This window comes from Pan paniscus, chromosome 4 (genome assembly GCF_029289425.2).
Source record: "Pan paniscus chromosome 4, NHGRI_mPanPan1-v2.0_pri, whole genome shotgun sequence".
In the NCBI taxonomy this organism is placed as follows: Eukaryota; Metazoa; Chordata; class Mammalia; order Primates; family Hominidae; genus Pan; species Pan paniscus.
Window position 1 is genome coordinate 136,236,818 of NC_073253.2, and position 17,310 is coordinate 136,254,127.

The window sequence follows — 17,310 nt, forward strand, 5'->3', positions numbered from 1 at the left end:
AAGAGTCCTCTGTAAAATCACAGAAACAGGCTGCTATGTATTTTCTCCCATCAAAATTTCTACAGGGAAGTAATTTCAACCTCCTTCATCCCTCTCTACCTATGCTTTCTTTTCCTCCTTTAAAAACTGTAATTAATACTCATGCTTTGAGACTTGGGTACATTGTGCAATGTATACATACATGTTGTCTACCTTGTTTTTTTTTAATCTCACATTGGCTAGTACATCCTATTACCCTCAATAATTGATTGCTATTGTTGTTTATGTTCACACCTATTAGAGCCTCCTCATCTTTCCCATCTGTTGCTATCTTATTGTCATCAATGACATGGGTTCTTCAGAAGATGAGCCATGTAAAGGGCTCCAAATCTAGCTTACTTTAAATTAACCTAGAGTAACAGTATTGGACACCAAATCTAGCTTACTTTATTTTACTAGTATTTGGACACCAAATCTAGCTTACTTTAAATTAACCTAGAGTAACAGTATTAGTCTAAGACTCAGATTAAATATAATTTTGCTTTCTCTACTTTGTCTCTCTGACAGTAATTGATTAACTACCATTATTTCTGGAGGTGATCCAGTATCCATGCCATGGGGCCAAATAAAAGATTCATTATTTGCGAATGTCTTTGGAAACCAAATGGGAAGGACCAAGAAACAAATGATCACAACTATCAAAAGGATTTAATTGTAAAGAAGAAATAATCTTCAAACTTAAGCCCCTCAAAATATCTGGGCAACTATCAAGTGAATATTCACCAAACTTAGATCAGTTCGTAAAGAGAAAGCCTACAAAGTATGTGTAGAGTTAATGTGAAATTAGTTTTAGCCCATTAAAATGCATTAGATTGAAATAAATTAACATACTCTCAAGCATTACAAATGAGCAGAAATCATTACACTGGGTGCTATTTCTGATTCAGAAGCAATCAGTGAAGGGCTGAAGATTAGTAGTTGGCTTGGTAAGATGTCACATTGGAACCTGGGTCATAATTTTAGGCCAGAAACATTCATGCATATACCAGAATATTAGGTATCAGAAGAAATTCTTTATATTTATTAGAGACCAACATGTGCTTTTGCCTGCATCTGAGCTGTTGGTGGAGACATGCAATGGGTAAAAGCATGGTTTACAGTACCAACTCTTGAAAAGTACCAAAGCTATGAGTTGTGCCTTAAAAACTACATTTGAAATAAAACATTAAAACATAACTTCCTGGACTGGGCGCGGTGGCTCACACCTGTAATCCCAGCACTTTGGGAGGCCGAGGTGGGCAGATCACGAGGTCAAGAGATAGAGACCATCCTGGACAACACGGTGAAACCATGTCTCTACTAAAAATACAAAAATTAGCTGGACATGATGGCGTGTGCCTGTAGTTCCAGCTACTAGGGAGGCTGAGGCAGGAGAATCGCTTGAACCCGGGAGGCGGAGGTTGCAGTGAGCCAAGATCGAGCCACTGCACTCCAGCCTGGCGACAGTGCGAGACTCTGTCTCAGAAGAATAAATAAATGAATAAAATAACATAACTTCCTTATTCCATTTTCAAATTGAAAAAAAAAAAAGCCAAATGTGCTCCTATTCGGGTTTCAATTAAGATATTATGAGATTTGAGTAGAGTAAGAAATAAAATAAAAATTGAAATTAAAATGCCATTTCTTTTTTGCATTGTAATACATTGAACATATTAAATGAGTTGTGAACCTAAATAATACTAATCTTTTTCATATGTGTGCTTGGCTTCTCGGCCTTTCCAGTCTTGGACATCATGTAACTATTCTTTAAAAAATTCTGCTTTGAGCTGAGCTGGCTCCAGGATAGTTACACCTTCATGAATCTGACTGAGCCCACACAATTTGCTAGTAGGATCCAGGAACACTTGAAGGCTGTTAATATTTGGGAAAAAAACAGATAATTCTAGAGTGTAGACAAGGGGAAGAATAGTAAAAGGTCAGAGTTTAATGAGTGAATTTCTACTGGATATGTTGTTTGAAGTCAAAGAGTGAGAAGACATTGAACTTATATGTTGCCTTCCCTCTAATAGTTCAAGTTTGCTTGCTCTGTTGCCTCATATAACCCCTTTAGTCAGTAGTCTAAATTTTATTTTAGAAATTTAACTTTCAAGATAAGCAAATGTCTAGTTTAAAAGGGTCCTCTAGTCTAGGTGTAGTGGCTCATGCCTGTAATCCCAGCACTTTGGGAGGGTGAGGCAGGTGGATCACTTGAGGTCAGGAGTTCAGGACCAGCCTGGTCAATATGGTGAAACCCTGTCTCTACTAAAAATACAAAAATGAGCCAGGCATGGTGGCGGGTGCCTGTAGTCCCAGCTACTTGGGAGGCTGAGGCAGGAGAATTGCTTGAACCTGGGAGGCAGAGGTTGCAGTGAGCTGAGATCGTGCCACTGTACTCCAGCCTGAGTGACAGAGTGAGGCTTTGTCTCAAAAATAAAATAAAATAAAATAAAATGTTCCTCTAATTTTGATGAGGGTTTTCTTGGACATTTTCTCTTAGGATCCCACTTATTTCTTCCTTCCTTCCTTCCTTCCTTCCTTCCTTCCATCATTCATTCATTCATTCATTCATTCATCCAACAAATATTTGAGAGATTAATATGAGTTAGTATTAGACATACATAAATGAATACTGCACCATGTTCTCTTTTCCCTTGAACAGTTTATGTTCTATCTCTGCTTGCCTCTAAAGGTCTCCCAGTTTGTATCTCACTCCCAGCAATGTTTTATGCTGAATTAATCTCTTCTGAGCGGGGATCTGTGAGTGGTGGTGATCAGGTTTCTCTAGTCTCAGGAAATATAGGGTGGGTCATCTATGCATAAAAGATATAGAAAGAGTAAAATAGAAAATAAGGTTAAGAATTAATTAGATAGCCAAATTGGAACAATACTCCAATTATCAGAAAATATTTTAGTGTGTTTTCTTCTTTAGAGTAGAGAACCTAGGAACAAGAGAACCTGCAAGAGAGGCTTGGAACTTTTGAGAACAAGCCCTCCTCATCTGCTTCAGTATCGAGATGTTAAAATGGCTTAGTCCTCTGATGGGCTTCCTGTTAGATTTAGTGAGCGCCACATGGCGTTAATAAAAAACAGAATTGCCATAAAGATAGAACATGTGTATTCCTGGAATAGTATAGCAGGCAATAAGTAAGTCAGCAATGCTTCTGCAGTTTATGCAGGGTGACTGCTCAGCAGTAATTGCTTCAGTTCAAGCATGAGCAGAATGTGTTAGCTGCAGCCCTGGCTTCATAGATGTAAGCAATTTCTGAGGGTGGAAGAAGAGATGGGAAAGAATTTATGATCTAACCGTTATCTGGGTCTGTGTGTTTATTCAGCTCTGTGCACCTAGAGGAGGCTGGCATTCTACGGGCTGGTCCAGGAGGGCCTGATCAGCAGTGGCCAACAGTATCCAGTGCAACACCAGGTAAAGAGCTGGGGTCTCTCCATTCTTTCTTGGTTTCCGGAAAGTGATCAGATGACCTACTTTTGTAAGATCAGGAATGTTGATGGCTCTTTTTCTTTTATATTTTTGTTATTCCCTTTTTTCCATACATACATGATTTCCTTACATATATGATTATTTTGATTTTATACCTAATGCTCTTCAGGAGTTGAAAAAGGATAACATAAGAAAAGTGTGTATGCACGCATGTGTGCATGTGTGTGTGTGTGTATGAAGTTTTTGGGGTTTGTTTGTTTGTTTAAATCAGGTACCTTTCAAATGCTTAGGTCATCCAAGCCATGCAGAGAAGATCTGGTGGCCTTATGCACAGAGATGACACTGTTAACAAAGATCTTTTGGTTGAAGACTATGGAAACCCACCCAAAGTAGTAAGGAAAGAAAGAGAAAAAGAAGGAAAGAAAGAAAAAGGAAGGAAGGAAGGAAGATGGTTTCTCATGGAAGTGGAAAATTATCGGAACCAAGGCATTGTTTTGAGTTCAAGTCAAAGTCAATCTGCTTCTCTCTGCACATCAACAACATTCTGCAGACTGACTTTTAGTGCCTTGGCATGCATGTTGCCAAACATGACCACCTCACAATTTCTTAGTTTAGAGGGATAATAGGGACTATTTCCTAATCCAAACTTTCAGGAAAGAGAACCTGCTAAGTTGTGTAAAAAACCTAATGGCTGGGTGAGTATAGGAAAATTGCTTAAACTCACATTTCCTTGGTATCCTTATTCTTGCCCTATCACTAAAGCAGGGTCATGTAATAGAAATATGGCTTTGGAGGCCCATCGCTGTGGCAGTTTTCAGAAAGGGAAGATTAAGAGTTGGTAGAGACCACAAATTGTGTCTACTCTAATCCTCTATTAATAGAACATCATGATGATAATAGTAGTTACTAATTATTAAGCCATAATATGCCTAGACACTGTGCCAAGTACATTGTATGTGTTCTCATTTATTCCTTAAGTCAAGCTTGCAAGGGATTTATTACATCTATTCTACATATGAGAAACTGGAGAGACAGAGAGATTAAGAAATGTACCCAAGTTCACGTAGCTTGTAAGTGGCAGAGGGTAGGATTCAAACCCAAATGTGTTTAGTTTCAAATCCAAGTATATCTAGCACTTATATTCATAACATGGCTGGCTTGCAATAATCCATTCAAATTCAAATACATATCTACATACATAACAGATGACAGAATGTGTGTGTAAAAGGTTTTTTCCCAAAAATAATCAGATGCCTTTCAAATTATTAAGTAACATGCAGCTAAGGGCCCATTTTTACTGGCAACTCTAAGGGCATGCATTGATTCTAATCAGCCAGGATTTGCTATTTATGGATGTTGCACAATTCAACTAAAAGTCACATTTGTCCAAGAAATACACAAGTTGAAGCAATTCATTAGAGAGCTAATATTGCCAGATTGCAAGGGGAAAAACATAAAATAGTTCATTGACAAATCTGTACCCTCAATGCCAACGATGGAGTGAAGAAATGATGGAGGAGGAAGCGGTTTTAGACTGCCAAGTGTTGCAGGATGTGGAGGCATCTGGGAAGGTGAGAACTTCCCAAAGAAGCCACATGAAATCATGACTTTCTACCTTGCCTTTATTTCAGAGTTTTTCTTGCTCTTATGGAGGCATTGTAGGTCGACCTGGTAAGCCACAAACTAACTTTGAATACATTCTCCCTCCCATTGGTGATGCTGGTTGGTGTGTATTCCTAGGCAAATGTGGAGTAGGAACCATGTATTGATATTTCATACATCTGGCCAAGTCCCTCTTTCAGATTCAAAAAATGTTGAGAACCTATCTTTTTTACAGAGATAGAGAAGGGGATCTCCCTTGTTCCCTTTCTTACTGTCCCAGCCCCTCTTGTATAACCCATTTTATCCAGAACTGTGCCTGGCTGCTGATGCATGAGTCACAGTCTTCATGGACTGTGTTGGATAGAGCTTACATCTTCTAACTACTCCATGGCAACCTAATCATACTTTTCAATACATACCTCTGCATCAATGATGTAAAGTTAAAGGGATTCTTTGCCTTCTCCCTGTCCTTCTGGTACTTTTAGGTTTTTAGGACTCAATATATGTTCTGCACTGCTTGGAGGGAATATGGCATAAAGATTAAGATTATGATTTAGAGTCAGATTTGAGTTGAATTCTAATCCCAAGCTTACTTGCTGGGTGAGCATAGACAAACTGCCTGAATTCATATTTTCTTAATTACCCTTTCTGTAAATTGGGTGTAGTAATAGTAATAACACCTATTTTATTGAGTTACCATAAGAACTAAAGGAGAAAAAAAGAACTGAGCATAGTGCTTGACATATAGTTAATAAATGTCTAATCTTTTTTTTTTGAGACAGAGTCTCGCTCTGTCCCCCAGGCTGGAGTCCAGTGGCACGATATCGGCTCACAGCAACCTCTGCCTCCTGGGTTCAAGTGATTCTCCTGCCTCAGCCTCCTGAGTAGCTGAGACTACAGGCGTGTGCCACCAAGCCTGGCTAATTTTTTGTGTTTTTAGTAAAGATGGGGTTTCACCGTGTTAGCCAGGATTGTCTCAATCTCCTGACCTCGTAATCCGCCTGCCTCGGTCTCCCAAAGTGTTGGGATTACAGGCGTGAGCCACCGCGCCTGGCCTAATCTTCTTACTCTTTTTTCTTTCTGGACTACTTTTCTGCAATCTATGATATAGTGTTGGCTGATAGCCTGGTGGCCAGAATTCAGTAGTTCTCATTTGCAGGCCCAGATATAGACCCTCTGAGGTCATCTGGGTCTATATAATCCAGTCACCCCAACTGTTCCCCTGGAAATGGAGTGAGGAGGATTTATTAGTTGCTGCCTGAAGAAAAGGGAAATGCTCCAAAAAAATTGGTTGTTTCCAGACTCAAATAGAGCCTGCCTTTCATTGATTCTATTGCCCTTAAAGCTTCACGGTGAAGATGCAGTTGCTTCCAAAAGGCTTCTTTCTGGTGCCTAAGACTCCTTATACTTGCTTCAGAGCCCTTTCCGTGAACCAGCTGTGTATTGCTCTTCTCATCCCAACACTTGCAATGGCTGAATAAAGGAAGTGGGGCCTGCCTTATGCTAATCCTCGTTCATATGTGTTTCTTAAAGTTATTTTTCCTTCACCGATGAATTCCTTTTTTTTTTTTTTGAGACAGTCTTGCTCTGTCGCCCAGGCTGGAGTGCAGTGGCACGATCTCAGCTCACACCAAGCTCCGCCTCCCGGGTTCATGCCACTCTCCTGCCTCAGCCTCCTGAGTAGCTGGGACTACAGGCGCCCGCCACCACTCCTGTCTAATTTTTTGTATTTTTAGTAGAGCCGGGGTTTCACTGTGTTAGCCAGGATGGTCTGAATCTCCTGACCTGGTGATCCGCCCACCTCAGCCTCCCAAGGTGCTGGGATTACAGGCGTGAGCCACCGCGCCCGGCCTCACTGATGAATTCTTTTGCTTTTTAAAGAAACTGTTCATTTACTTTCACAGTCTGCAAAAGCCTAAGATAAAGATGCCACACTCTGAAAGGATCAACAAGGGCATCACCAAGTGATGTTTTCTGCAGGATAAACAAGTCAGGCATTAAATTGGTTAATCCTGATTACTGGCCCCTTTCTCTAGCCTCCCCTCTGTGTGAGCAGACCCGGACCACAGGCTTTCTTATTTCCTTTCAGCTTCCCTTGAGACTGAGCAGAGAGAGAAAATTAGCTAAATCGGGAATGCAGGGAATACAGTTGCAGCCTCTTCTTCAGATGGAGGAATGCGTTTTGGGGGGAGGGACATTAAAGGGCCAGTCGCTCCTGTTACAGCTCTTTTTAACTTCATGAGTACGAATGCCCTGAAGAGGTTTTAATGAATGCCCTCTTGTGATCAGTTCCTAGGGCAATCCCAGAGGTTATAAAAGGACTGCCCCTGCCTGTGAGGGAACTGGCCTGGCTTCAGTGGGCCAGGCTGCTTTGTTATCTGTTATTGGTTTTTCCAGCTCCTCTTTCTACATTTCAAGGGATCTCAGGCCTTACCTAACGCAACAGTACATTAGTTTTAGAGTGGGAGATGCTCACTGTTTTCAGAAGAGTTCAGAAAGTTTCAAAACACACAGCACTGCAGAAGATAACATTATAGCTTCTCAAGACCCCAGGGGATCTGGGACTAAACAGTGAAAGATTAATTAGGTAGCGGAAGCCACTAAGGCAGTGAGTCTTAGTTAGAGAACTTTGGTTTAGACAATGGTTCTCAAAGGGGCAGCAACACCAACAATACCCGGAAACTTGTTAGAAATGCAAATTCTTAGGCCCTATCCTAGACTAATGAATCAGAAATTCTCAGGATGGAGGCTGGGTGTGGTCGCTCATGCCTGTAATTCCAGCACTTTGGGAGGCCAAGGCAGGCAGATCACTTGAGGTCATGAGTTCGAGACCAGCCTGGTCAACATGGCGAAACCCCATCTCTACTAAAGTTACAAAAATGAGCTGGGCGTGGTGGCAGGTGCCTGTAATCCCAGCTACTCGGGAGGCTAAGGCAGGAGAATTGCTTGAACTCAGGAGGTGGAGGTTGCAGTGAGCTGAGATTGCACCACTGCACTCCAGCCTGGGTGACAGAGTGAGACTCCATCTCAAAAAAAAAAAAAAAAAAAAGAAAGAAATAAAGAAAGACATTCTCAGGAATGGGACCTGGCAGTCTATGTTTTAACAAGCCTTCTATGTGATACCAATGTACTGTAAAGTTTTAAGAACTCGTCTAAGGTAAATATTCCTGAGGTTGTCTTATATCATTACAGGGTCAGAATCCATGCAAGGAAGCCATCTGTTTATGGTTCTTGTGAGAAGCAGGGGGCCTTTCCCCATGCCCGAGAGATAATTGTTAAGAGCTCAAGCTTGGGAGTCAGTGACCCTTTCTGAATTCTACCTCTGCCACTCAGTAATTGTATGTTCCTGGGACCATTACTTAACTTTCCTGATTCTCAGTTTCTTTCTCTATAAAATGGGGAGAATAGTGGTGTCTACCTTATAGGGTTCTTGCAAGAATTAGATGAGATAATGCACACATATTGCAGAATCTGAAGAACAATCAGGGTTTAGTAAATAGTAGCTATTTTTAAATGATTTTTCCAGGTATGAGTCTATCCTTCAGCTTCAAAATTTAGACCCAGGTTGTTCTGAGTATTCTCTGTGGGAAGAATCTGCTATAGAGAAGATTTTTTTAAAGTGCCTGTCTCTTTGTTTCCTTAGGGGATTGCTTTTGCCCTGATTTGCCACATCTCTTTACTCTGTGGAAAATGGACACAGTTTATGTGCCCTAGTTTTATATGGGGATTTATATTCTTAATTGTCTCAAGGATTCTTACCTGTCTGACAAAACCAACTCCCCATGGAAAGACTCCATGGAGACTCCATCTCTGATCCTTCCCCAGAAAGAAAGCGTGATTCTTAAGTTTTTTAGAATCTGTTTAGGAGCACTGTCAACATGAATTTTTCCATTTCATGAGTGAGTGCAGCCTCGGGCCTTGTTGGAGAATTTAGAAAGCATGCTGTTCCACTAACCTGTTCAACCTCAACTTCTGCCGTTGTCATAGCAATGACAGTCCTGGGAGGTGTGTGCATATCCTTATTAGGAAAAAAAAATGAGATCAGGGATCTATGTGAGTGGGGCAGCTCCCGCCTGTGAGTATCCTTCGCTGTCACCTGCCATCTGACAGCCCAGGAGTGCCAGCTTGGCTTGGCTTTCTCTACCCGAGGAAAGTAAGTCCTTTTAAGATGCACTTTTACTTTCTGGGGGTGTGAAACTCATTGTGTTTGCCAGAGTTCTCTTTGCAGCGTATGTAAAGAATTTGTTTGTTTTGGATTGACCTGAAGGGAGGAAGCAAGGGTGTGGGAAGGGGAATTAGCATCCTCTACCTAGGAGAAGCCCTGAAGCTTACTTAAGTCTCTGCTGGCTCCATCCATTCATGACTTTCTTCATCTTCTTCTTGGGAAAACACTCTGTACCTTCCACTTTTAATGGTCATGTAAATAAAAGACTAGAATGGAGATTTCCTGGTTTTCTGAAATTAAACATTTTTGTTTATGAATAGACTCTAAGGTAATTCTTTCCCTAGACGCTCTGTATTTTCTTGGACCTCTCATTTGCCCCATAGTAATTATTCTAGGATTGGTGGCCTGGGCAGAATACAGTCATGGTTAAGACCATGATACATAATAAAAGAATTTCTTCCGTAACAGTAGCCCCAAACAGAGATCACGTGTCTCCTGACACCTATCCAGTCTCATGTGCACTCATATGTACGCTCCTGGATATAACATTTTAGAGGGTGTAGTGAGGAGAATAGAACAACACTGTTCTCTTAGGCTGCAGTTTCCTTCAAGCCCCACGATGGAGAGAAGCAGGCTAATGCAGGGTAAGGAAATAGAGACTTATTATAGTTTCTTCAGTTATCATTGATTCCTTTAATATGCCAGCTACATTGAGGCAATACAGTCTGGCCTCTGAAAACCTTGTCAGGAGAAACAACTTTTGAATATATCTTAGAAAAATAAGACACTTTATCCCTTCTTTTGTTTAAGAGTGTTGCATAAAACAGGAGAGTTTCTGAATTGCCCTCCCTTCTAGCTTTCTTTATACACCATTCTTTGTAGCTGAAGTTTTAAGCCCCTTGTCAAAAGGGAGATTCAAGTTTCTGCTGGGGAGATCTCAGTGTCACAAAGGGCCAAGGAAGTAGGGTCTCACCAACTTTGCCACCTGGCTCAGCTCAAAGGTGATAGGTCACCTGTGTGACTGAGAGCTTTGTGGGAAAGATGATATGGAGGGTGGAGAGTCTGCACTTCACTCTGTGGGAAAAATTGCTGAGATTGTTTAGAATTGTTAGGCTTGGAACTCCTCCTGGGAGGTGCTTGAACAAGAAAGACCTGCTTATAACCTGAGTTGAGGGCAGAGGAGGAAGATAGTTTGTAATTCCTTTACGTTTTGTGGCTCCGGCAAGCCCTGTCCTCAGCCTCACTGACACAAGTAAACTAAAAATGAAAGTCTGTCCTAGTGACAGCAAGGGTCTTTCATGGCAATATTTTAAAAGAAACTCTGCCCAGATTTCAAAGGAACGTGAAAATTTTATCTTCAGAGGCAGTCAGCTTTGCAGTTGAAAAGGTCATTGCCTAATCTGGAGAAACATATTCAGTTCAAGCACTGGCTAGAGACTAGAGGCCCCCAGGAAAGGGCCATAAGATTGGTCACTGCCAGGAAGCCTGTCAATGAGTGTGTGGACTGGAGAGGAATCTTTCTCTGCCTCAGCACTTGGAGTCTCCATTATTCACAATCAGAAAAAGAGGGAGAGCAGAGATAGATGACATTCCACGTTTTTCTCGGTGAGACCAAGAGCTTCCTCAGCAACAGCCCTGCCTGAAATTGTCTATCTCCAAGGGCGTGGGCTAGGCAAAGGATGGGAGAAGTCAGTCCTGAAGATGGTAATACTTAAAGGAAATAAGGGGGACAAAGGATGCTTGTGCTACTATTGAAACAGGAAATTGAGAGCTCTATAGAAGTCAGACTCAAGAGGCATAATAATAGAAAGTTAGGGTATGAAAAGGTGACTTTTAAGAACCAAATGTGGACCCGAAAGAGAACAAAGAGACGTTTATTGTAACTAGCGTTGTATTCCTTGTCTGCTGGATACCAAACAACGTACCCCGGGTCTTGAGATTATCGATGCCATTGTCTGTAAAAAACCAACCAAACAAACTTTAAAAATAAGTAAAGCCTGCCCTGTACAGAAAATCTAATCAAGCAAATTTGTTGGTGATGTTCCAAGAAGGTTCACCAGCTTGGGCTTTCAACCAGCATTGACCCAATCTTGTGTCCAGAGCTGTTGCTGTAGTTGGTATCATGTATCAAGCTGAATAGTGAGGTGACATTCCCCAAGTCTTCTCTCTTGTCTTTTTTGACTGTGCATCATAGATACTGTATTACCCAAGAACACACCTGTTCGATCTCTTTTCCTATAATCACCTGGAGTCAGATGAATACCGTAAAGGTCTGTGGTAAGACTAGAAGCCTCAGCCAGTATGAATGATTTACATTAGATGCACACCAAGCTGCTTTCGGAGAGTCCAGATTTATGGGGATAAGAGCATCACTAGGTATATCAACAGCCCTAGGGTGGATACCTTTGAGCCTGTAAATTTGGCTCTGTGTTGGACGATGAACCATGGAATACAGAAGAAGCTCCCTTCTCTCAGCTAAAGCCTATTAGCAAAAATAGAGCCCTGAGGACATTGTATTTTAAGTGTATGTTCCAGTGAGTGGGTCTTTGCTGGGTCAAGTTTTATAAGTCTTTAAATCCCATACTGTTGCCTCCTGGATTGTAGAAATAGTCTCTTAGAACAAGAGAAAGGAAGACAATAGCTACCATTTATTGAGAACTGTGATAAGCACTTTACATATGTTGCATACTTAACTTTGAGAGAAGTACATTATTATTCCCATGTTTCAGATAAAAAAATTAAAGCTCATAAGAATTAAGTGGCTTTCTTACATTCATACAGCTAGTAAAAATGTTTTTTGCTCACCATTGTATTCCCATTGTCAAGCAGGATGCCTAGCACACAATGATGCTCAATAAATTTTGTTAAATTCATTAATAAATGCAGTGGTAAAGGCAGTATTTGAACTCATGTCTGCTTGCTGCTGAACTCTATACACTTAACACATTACTATTATCTTGTCCCGCGTGATACATGAAGGGAATAGCTTGGTAACTTGGAAAAGACTATTTACTGTCTGAGTTCTAGGCCAACTGTAGGGTGTCTGTATTTATTTCCCATTACTGCTATAACAAATTAACCATAAACTTCATGGCTTAAAACAACACAATGTATTATCTTACAGTTCTGGAAGTCAGAAGTCCACAGTGAGTTTCACTGGCTAAAATCAAGGTGTGTTCTTGCCACTATATAACAAGGATCCACTTTCCTTTAGTTTCCAATAACAGGCTCCTTATTTCTACCTGAGCCCTCACTGGCAGCACCTTTAATGCCATATTTGTAATAACAATCTGTTCATGACAATTTAGGTTTGCTCCTCACTTTTTTCTGAGTCCTCTCTAGTAGAGCCATTAATATGCATATTGCTACTAGCAGCCTGTTCAAGGTAATGTAGGCTCTTTCTATCATGCTCTTCAAAATTCTTCTAGACTCTGCCCATTTCCCAATCTCAAGGCCACTTCCGCATTTTTAGGCATTTATAACAGCAGAACCGCACTTCCAGATACCAAAATCTGTATTAGTTTCCTAGGGCTGCCATAACAAATTAACACAAAATCCCTTTTGCCATGTAACATAACATATTCACAAGTTCTAAAATTAGAATGCAGTCATTTTGGTGGGGCCATTATTCTGCCTATCACACGGTCTTTCATGTTCAGGCAGAGGTGGCTCTGTGTGTGTGTGTGTGTGTGTGTGTGTGTGTGTGTGTGTGTAAGTTAATTTCTGTAGAGAATGAGCTAGAGTAGAGAAGGAGAATTAAGGTGAGATGTGTCATGGAAGAACAGTGACTGATGATGCTAACTTTGCTCAATCAAGAAGCGTGATCCATTTAAATCATGCTTTCAGTGATCTATCCAATCAGATAAACTACTCTCCCTTCCTGGGAAGAGTAAGGAAGGAAGTAGAGCTAAAGATGAAAGTTCTTTTCCTAGCACATCCCTGCAAAGGATGGGAGTATTGTTTTGGTGGAAATGTGGAGCAAAGGTGGAAATGTGGAGAGAGGAGAAAAATGGTTCCCACTACATTATTGTGTTCTGGACTTAGAGATATTGTTCTGCCCCAGGTTTAAGAATATTGTTCCAAGAGTTGGGAGCAGGCAGCAGAGGACAGTACTCTTTAGATCACCCAGAGGCCAATCTGTAAGGATTCAATCCTGGGGCATGGTAGCTAATGGAAAAGTCACTGTCACAAGTGATGCCAGGAGACGGGGCAACACATATTGCCTGCCTTGTATGCATCTAGCGTCTGTGTCTAAGTGAAAGCAGATTATATCCAGAACTTCCCTGAAAAATAGAAGAAAGAGCCTGGTTGGTGTGTATGGGTGTGTTAGGGGTTGAGGGGTGGGTAATGTTCCTGCCAGTGTTCGTAAATCCCACCTGCTTTTCCTGTGATGCTTCCTGTGTTGGGGATAGGAGGGTAGGATGGTTCAGGGTCAATTTTATGGATCCGTATGTATCTAAGGATGTGTTTGTTTTTTGGGAACATTTTGTATAACAACCAGTTTCACTCTAGCTCCCTCCTTGATATTCTAAACAAGCTGGATATCTCCAAAGCTTAGGCCCTCTCCATACTTACAGCAGCTCTGACTGGAGATTAAATCACCCCTTATACTGCTGACAATGATTAGGCCATGGGACCCATGAAAGAGCCTCCCCAGAGTCCAGCATCCCCTGTGGGCTCCGTGTGTCATCAAGATGTCAATCCAACTGCTGTTCCTGCAGTCTGCAGTCAGCAGGGCTATGTTTATTCAGCGGTCAGTGTCACATCAATTTCCTTCTGTTGCAACAAGTATAAATCGATTCTAAATATTTGCCTTTGGGAAATTTCTTTAGAGGGAAACTCACTAAAGCTAATTTCTTTAGCTTTTTGGTATGTTCTCTCTGAATCTGGGGATTTAGATATATAAATTAGCTTCTTTGGTCTTTTCTTGCCCAGGGTCACAACCTTGCCTCCAGGATAATACCTTCTAAGTGTTTGTGATTTGAAGGGCACTACGAAGATCCTCACAAAAACTACCTCCCAGCCGGGTCCCTGAAACTCCATCATTAACCACCTTCATCAGCATTTCTCTTTTAAAATCCTTATTCATTCCTGTTCTCCTTCTTTCTTTCTCACACATACACACACACACACACACACACACACACACACACGGGGAGAGAGAGACAGAGAGAGAGAGAGAGACAGAGAGAGAGAGAGAGATAGAGAAGTGAAGTATATAGTATCCTTTCTAGGGATGCTTTTCTTGGCTTGGCTCCAATAGAGAATTTTGTTGGGACCCTCTATATATAGTCGTGTACCAAATAATGACACTTTGATTAACAATGGACCACATATGTGACAGCTGTCCCATAAGATTGTAATACCATATTTTTACTGTACCTTTTCTATGTTTAGATACACAAATACTTGCCATTATATTACAATTGCGCAGTATTTTGTACAGTAACATGCTATGCAGGTTTGTAGCCTAGGAGCAATAGGCTATACCATATAGCCTAGGTATGTAGTAGGCTATGCCATCTAGGTTTGTGTAAGTACACTCTATGATGTCCATACAACAAAAATGCCTAGTGATGCATTTCTCAGAACATATCCCCATTGTTAAGTGATACATGACTGTAGTCATCATCAAACATTTATTAAGCACTTGGGTCAGGCCAGGCTCTGTTCTAGGTGATGCAGATATAATATTAAATATAACACAGTCCTGCCCTTATAAATCTAATGGTGAAGGGAGAAATGTAAAGAAATATGATGGAAATATTACATTGTCATGTGATAAGGACGACAATAATGCCCTACGTAGGTAGGGTCAACGAAGGGGAAGGAAGCTGGGACAAACCACCAGGGCCTGTTGGTCCAGAATGGGACCCAGGGTCTGTCTATGTTATAATCAATTCAAACCCTAGGTAAATAAGGTAAGCTAGGCTGCCTTTCTTGAGACAGTCCCCAGATTGTTTTCATAGGACCCAAACACTCTCAGCAACCATGAACAGTGGATGTTGTGGGACCTCAGAAGATGGAATTGGAAATTCAGGGGACTAAGTCAGAGATTATTTGACATTTAATACTGGATATTGAGGCCGGGCGCAGTGGCTCACACCTGTGATCCCAGCACTTTGGGAGGCTGAGGCGGGTGGATTGCCTGAACCCAGGAGTTTGAGAACAGCCTGGGCAACATGGCAAAACCCCATCTCTACAAAAAAATATAAAAATTAGCCAGGTGTGGTGGCATGCACTTGTAGTCTCAGCTACTTGGGAGGCTGAGGCACGAGAGTCACTTGAACCTGGAAGGTGGAGGTTGCAGTGAGCTGAGATCACACTACTGCACTCCAGCCTGGGTGACAGAATGAGACCCTGTCTCAAAAAAAAATTTAAAATACTGGGTATTGCAGGATGGCAAGTAGGATGTGGAGAGGAAGAGAATTCCAGGCAAAGGAAACAATGCGTGCATGCAAAAACAAAATACAAAAAAACTGAATTGTGTAGTCTGGGTTAATAAGATGAGTGCATTTGATGGATGTGGTAGAATAAAGAGATGTTAGAAAATGAGATCAGAAACGTAGACTGGAATCAGATTTTGTAGGACCTTAAACATCCTGCTAAATAATTTGTAGTTTCATTTGTTGGCCATGGAGACCCACTAGAAGGTTAGTTGGTTTGTTTATATTTAGGAAAGAAGATTCTTTTAAGTTTCCTTAACTCTACTGAATTTTCAAAAATGAACCTACAGCAATCCAAACTTATCTGTGGAGATACCTTCCAAGACCCTCAGTGGATGCCTGAAACCTCATTTAGTACTGACCTTTATATACATTATGTTCTTTCATAGGTGCACCTATGATAAAGTTTAATTTATAAATTAGGCACAATACTCTTGTGCTTTGGGGCCAGTATTAAGTAAAATAAGGGTACTTGAATACAAGCCCTTTGATACCAAAACAGCCAATCGGATAACAAGACACTTTCTAAGTGAACTAACAGGTGAGTAGTGTAGACGGCATGGATAGGTCGGACAGAGGGATGATTCACGTACTGGGCAGGATAAAGCGGGATGGCTCGAGATTTCATCACATTACTCAGAACAGCTTGCGATTTAAAACTTATGAATTGTTTATTTTTGAAATTTTTCATTTAATATTTTCAGACTAAGGTTGACTGTGGGTAACTGAAGCCTCAGAAATCAAACCTCAAATAAGGGGCGATCACTGTACTGAATAATATGTCAAGATGAGCTATGAGCTTTTAACTTAGTGTTTTTCTTCTCCCAAACCAAATATTGGAAACTTTGGAGTGTTTAGAAAAGGAGAATCGAAAAGGGAAGTAAATGCAGCATTTTTTTAATTGTTAAATAAAGGGCTGGGCTTGGAAATGTTCTTAGGTAATCCTGGTGGATTTGGTATATCATGTCTGAGAAAATGTGGAGAGTGAAGGGCAGGTTTAAAATTTGTCTCATGTTAGTTTCTGAAGGGAGATAGCCTGGCATTGCACAGTGCCTCACATTTCTATCGTATCACTTAATAATTGTGCAACCTGTGCTTCAGATTTATCAATGTATAAAAGAGGAGAGACCATAGGCTGTTGTAAGTATTAAATGACATAATGCATGCAAAATGCTTAGAACCATGCTTAGTTCATGGTAGCCACTCAAAAATGTCGTCAGAACTATTACTACTCAATTTAATGCTCCTAGCACTTAACACAGTGCTTGGCACACAGTAAAGAGGATTCAAGATGTTTTTGCTAGATTACATGGAATGGTATGGAAGTGTGCAGGGTGGTGTAGAGGGTTCTCCCATTATCTTGCCTTCCTTATACTGCAATGTGCTGACAGCACCTCCATTTTATACCCTCAATGCAAGGATATCACTACTTGTCTAGAAATGGTTGCTCAAGGCTGAGAAGTGACAGCAACACAGAGCCTGGGATTGCTGCCAAATTTTAAGAAGCACAGATTGTAACAAAGTAAGGGGGGAGGGTAGAGAAGAAAAGTTTGAAAACCCAACCAAAGTCAGAAGCCATTTTGTTGTCGGCTGAAATAATGCCTCATAGAGTTTCAGGTGGGGCAGGCAGTGTGAAAACTTTG

General features: G+C 41.1%; 1 protein-coding gene across 18 annotated transcripts in view; it reads left to right on the forward strand.

The window, feature by feature from the left end:
- The window catches only part of LOC100992160 (protocadherin alpha-11), a 229,923-nt gene that overhangs the window by 197,029 nt on the left and 15,584 nt on the right, over positions 1-17,310 (forward strand). For all 18 annotated transcript variants that reach the window (XM_034960630.3, XM_034960632.3, XM_014345059.4 and 15 more), the window contains exon 3: positions 3,351-3,439. In XM_034960630.3, the coding sequence (XP_034816521.1) occupies positions 3,351-3,439 (89 nt within the window). The remainder of the gene's footprint in view (positions 1-3,350; positions 3,440-17,310) is intronic.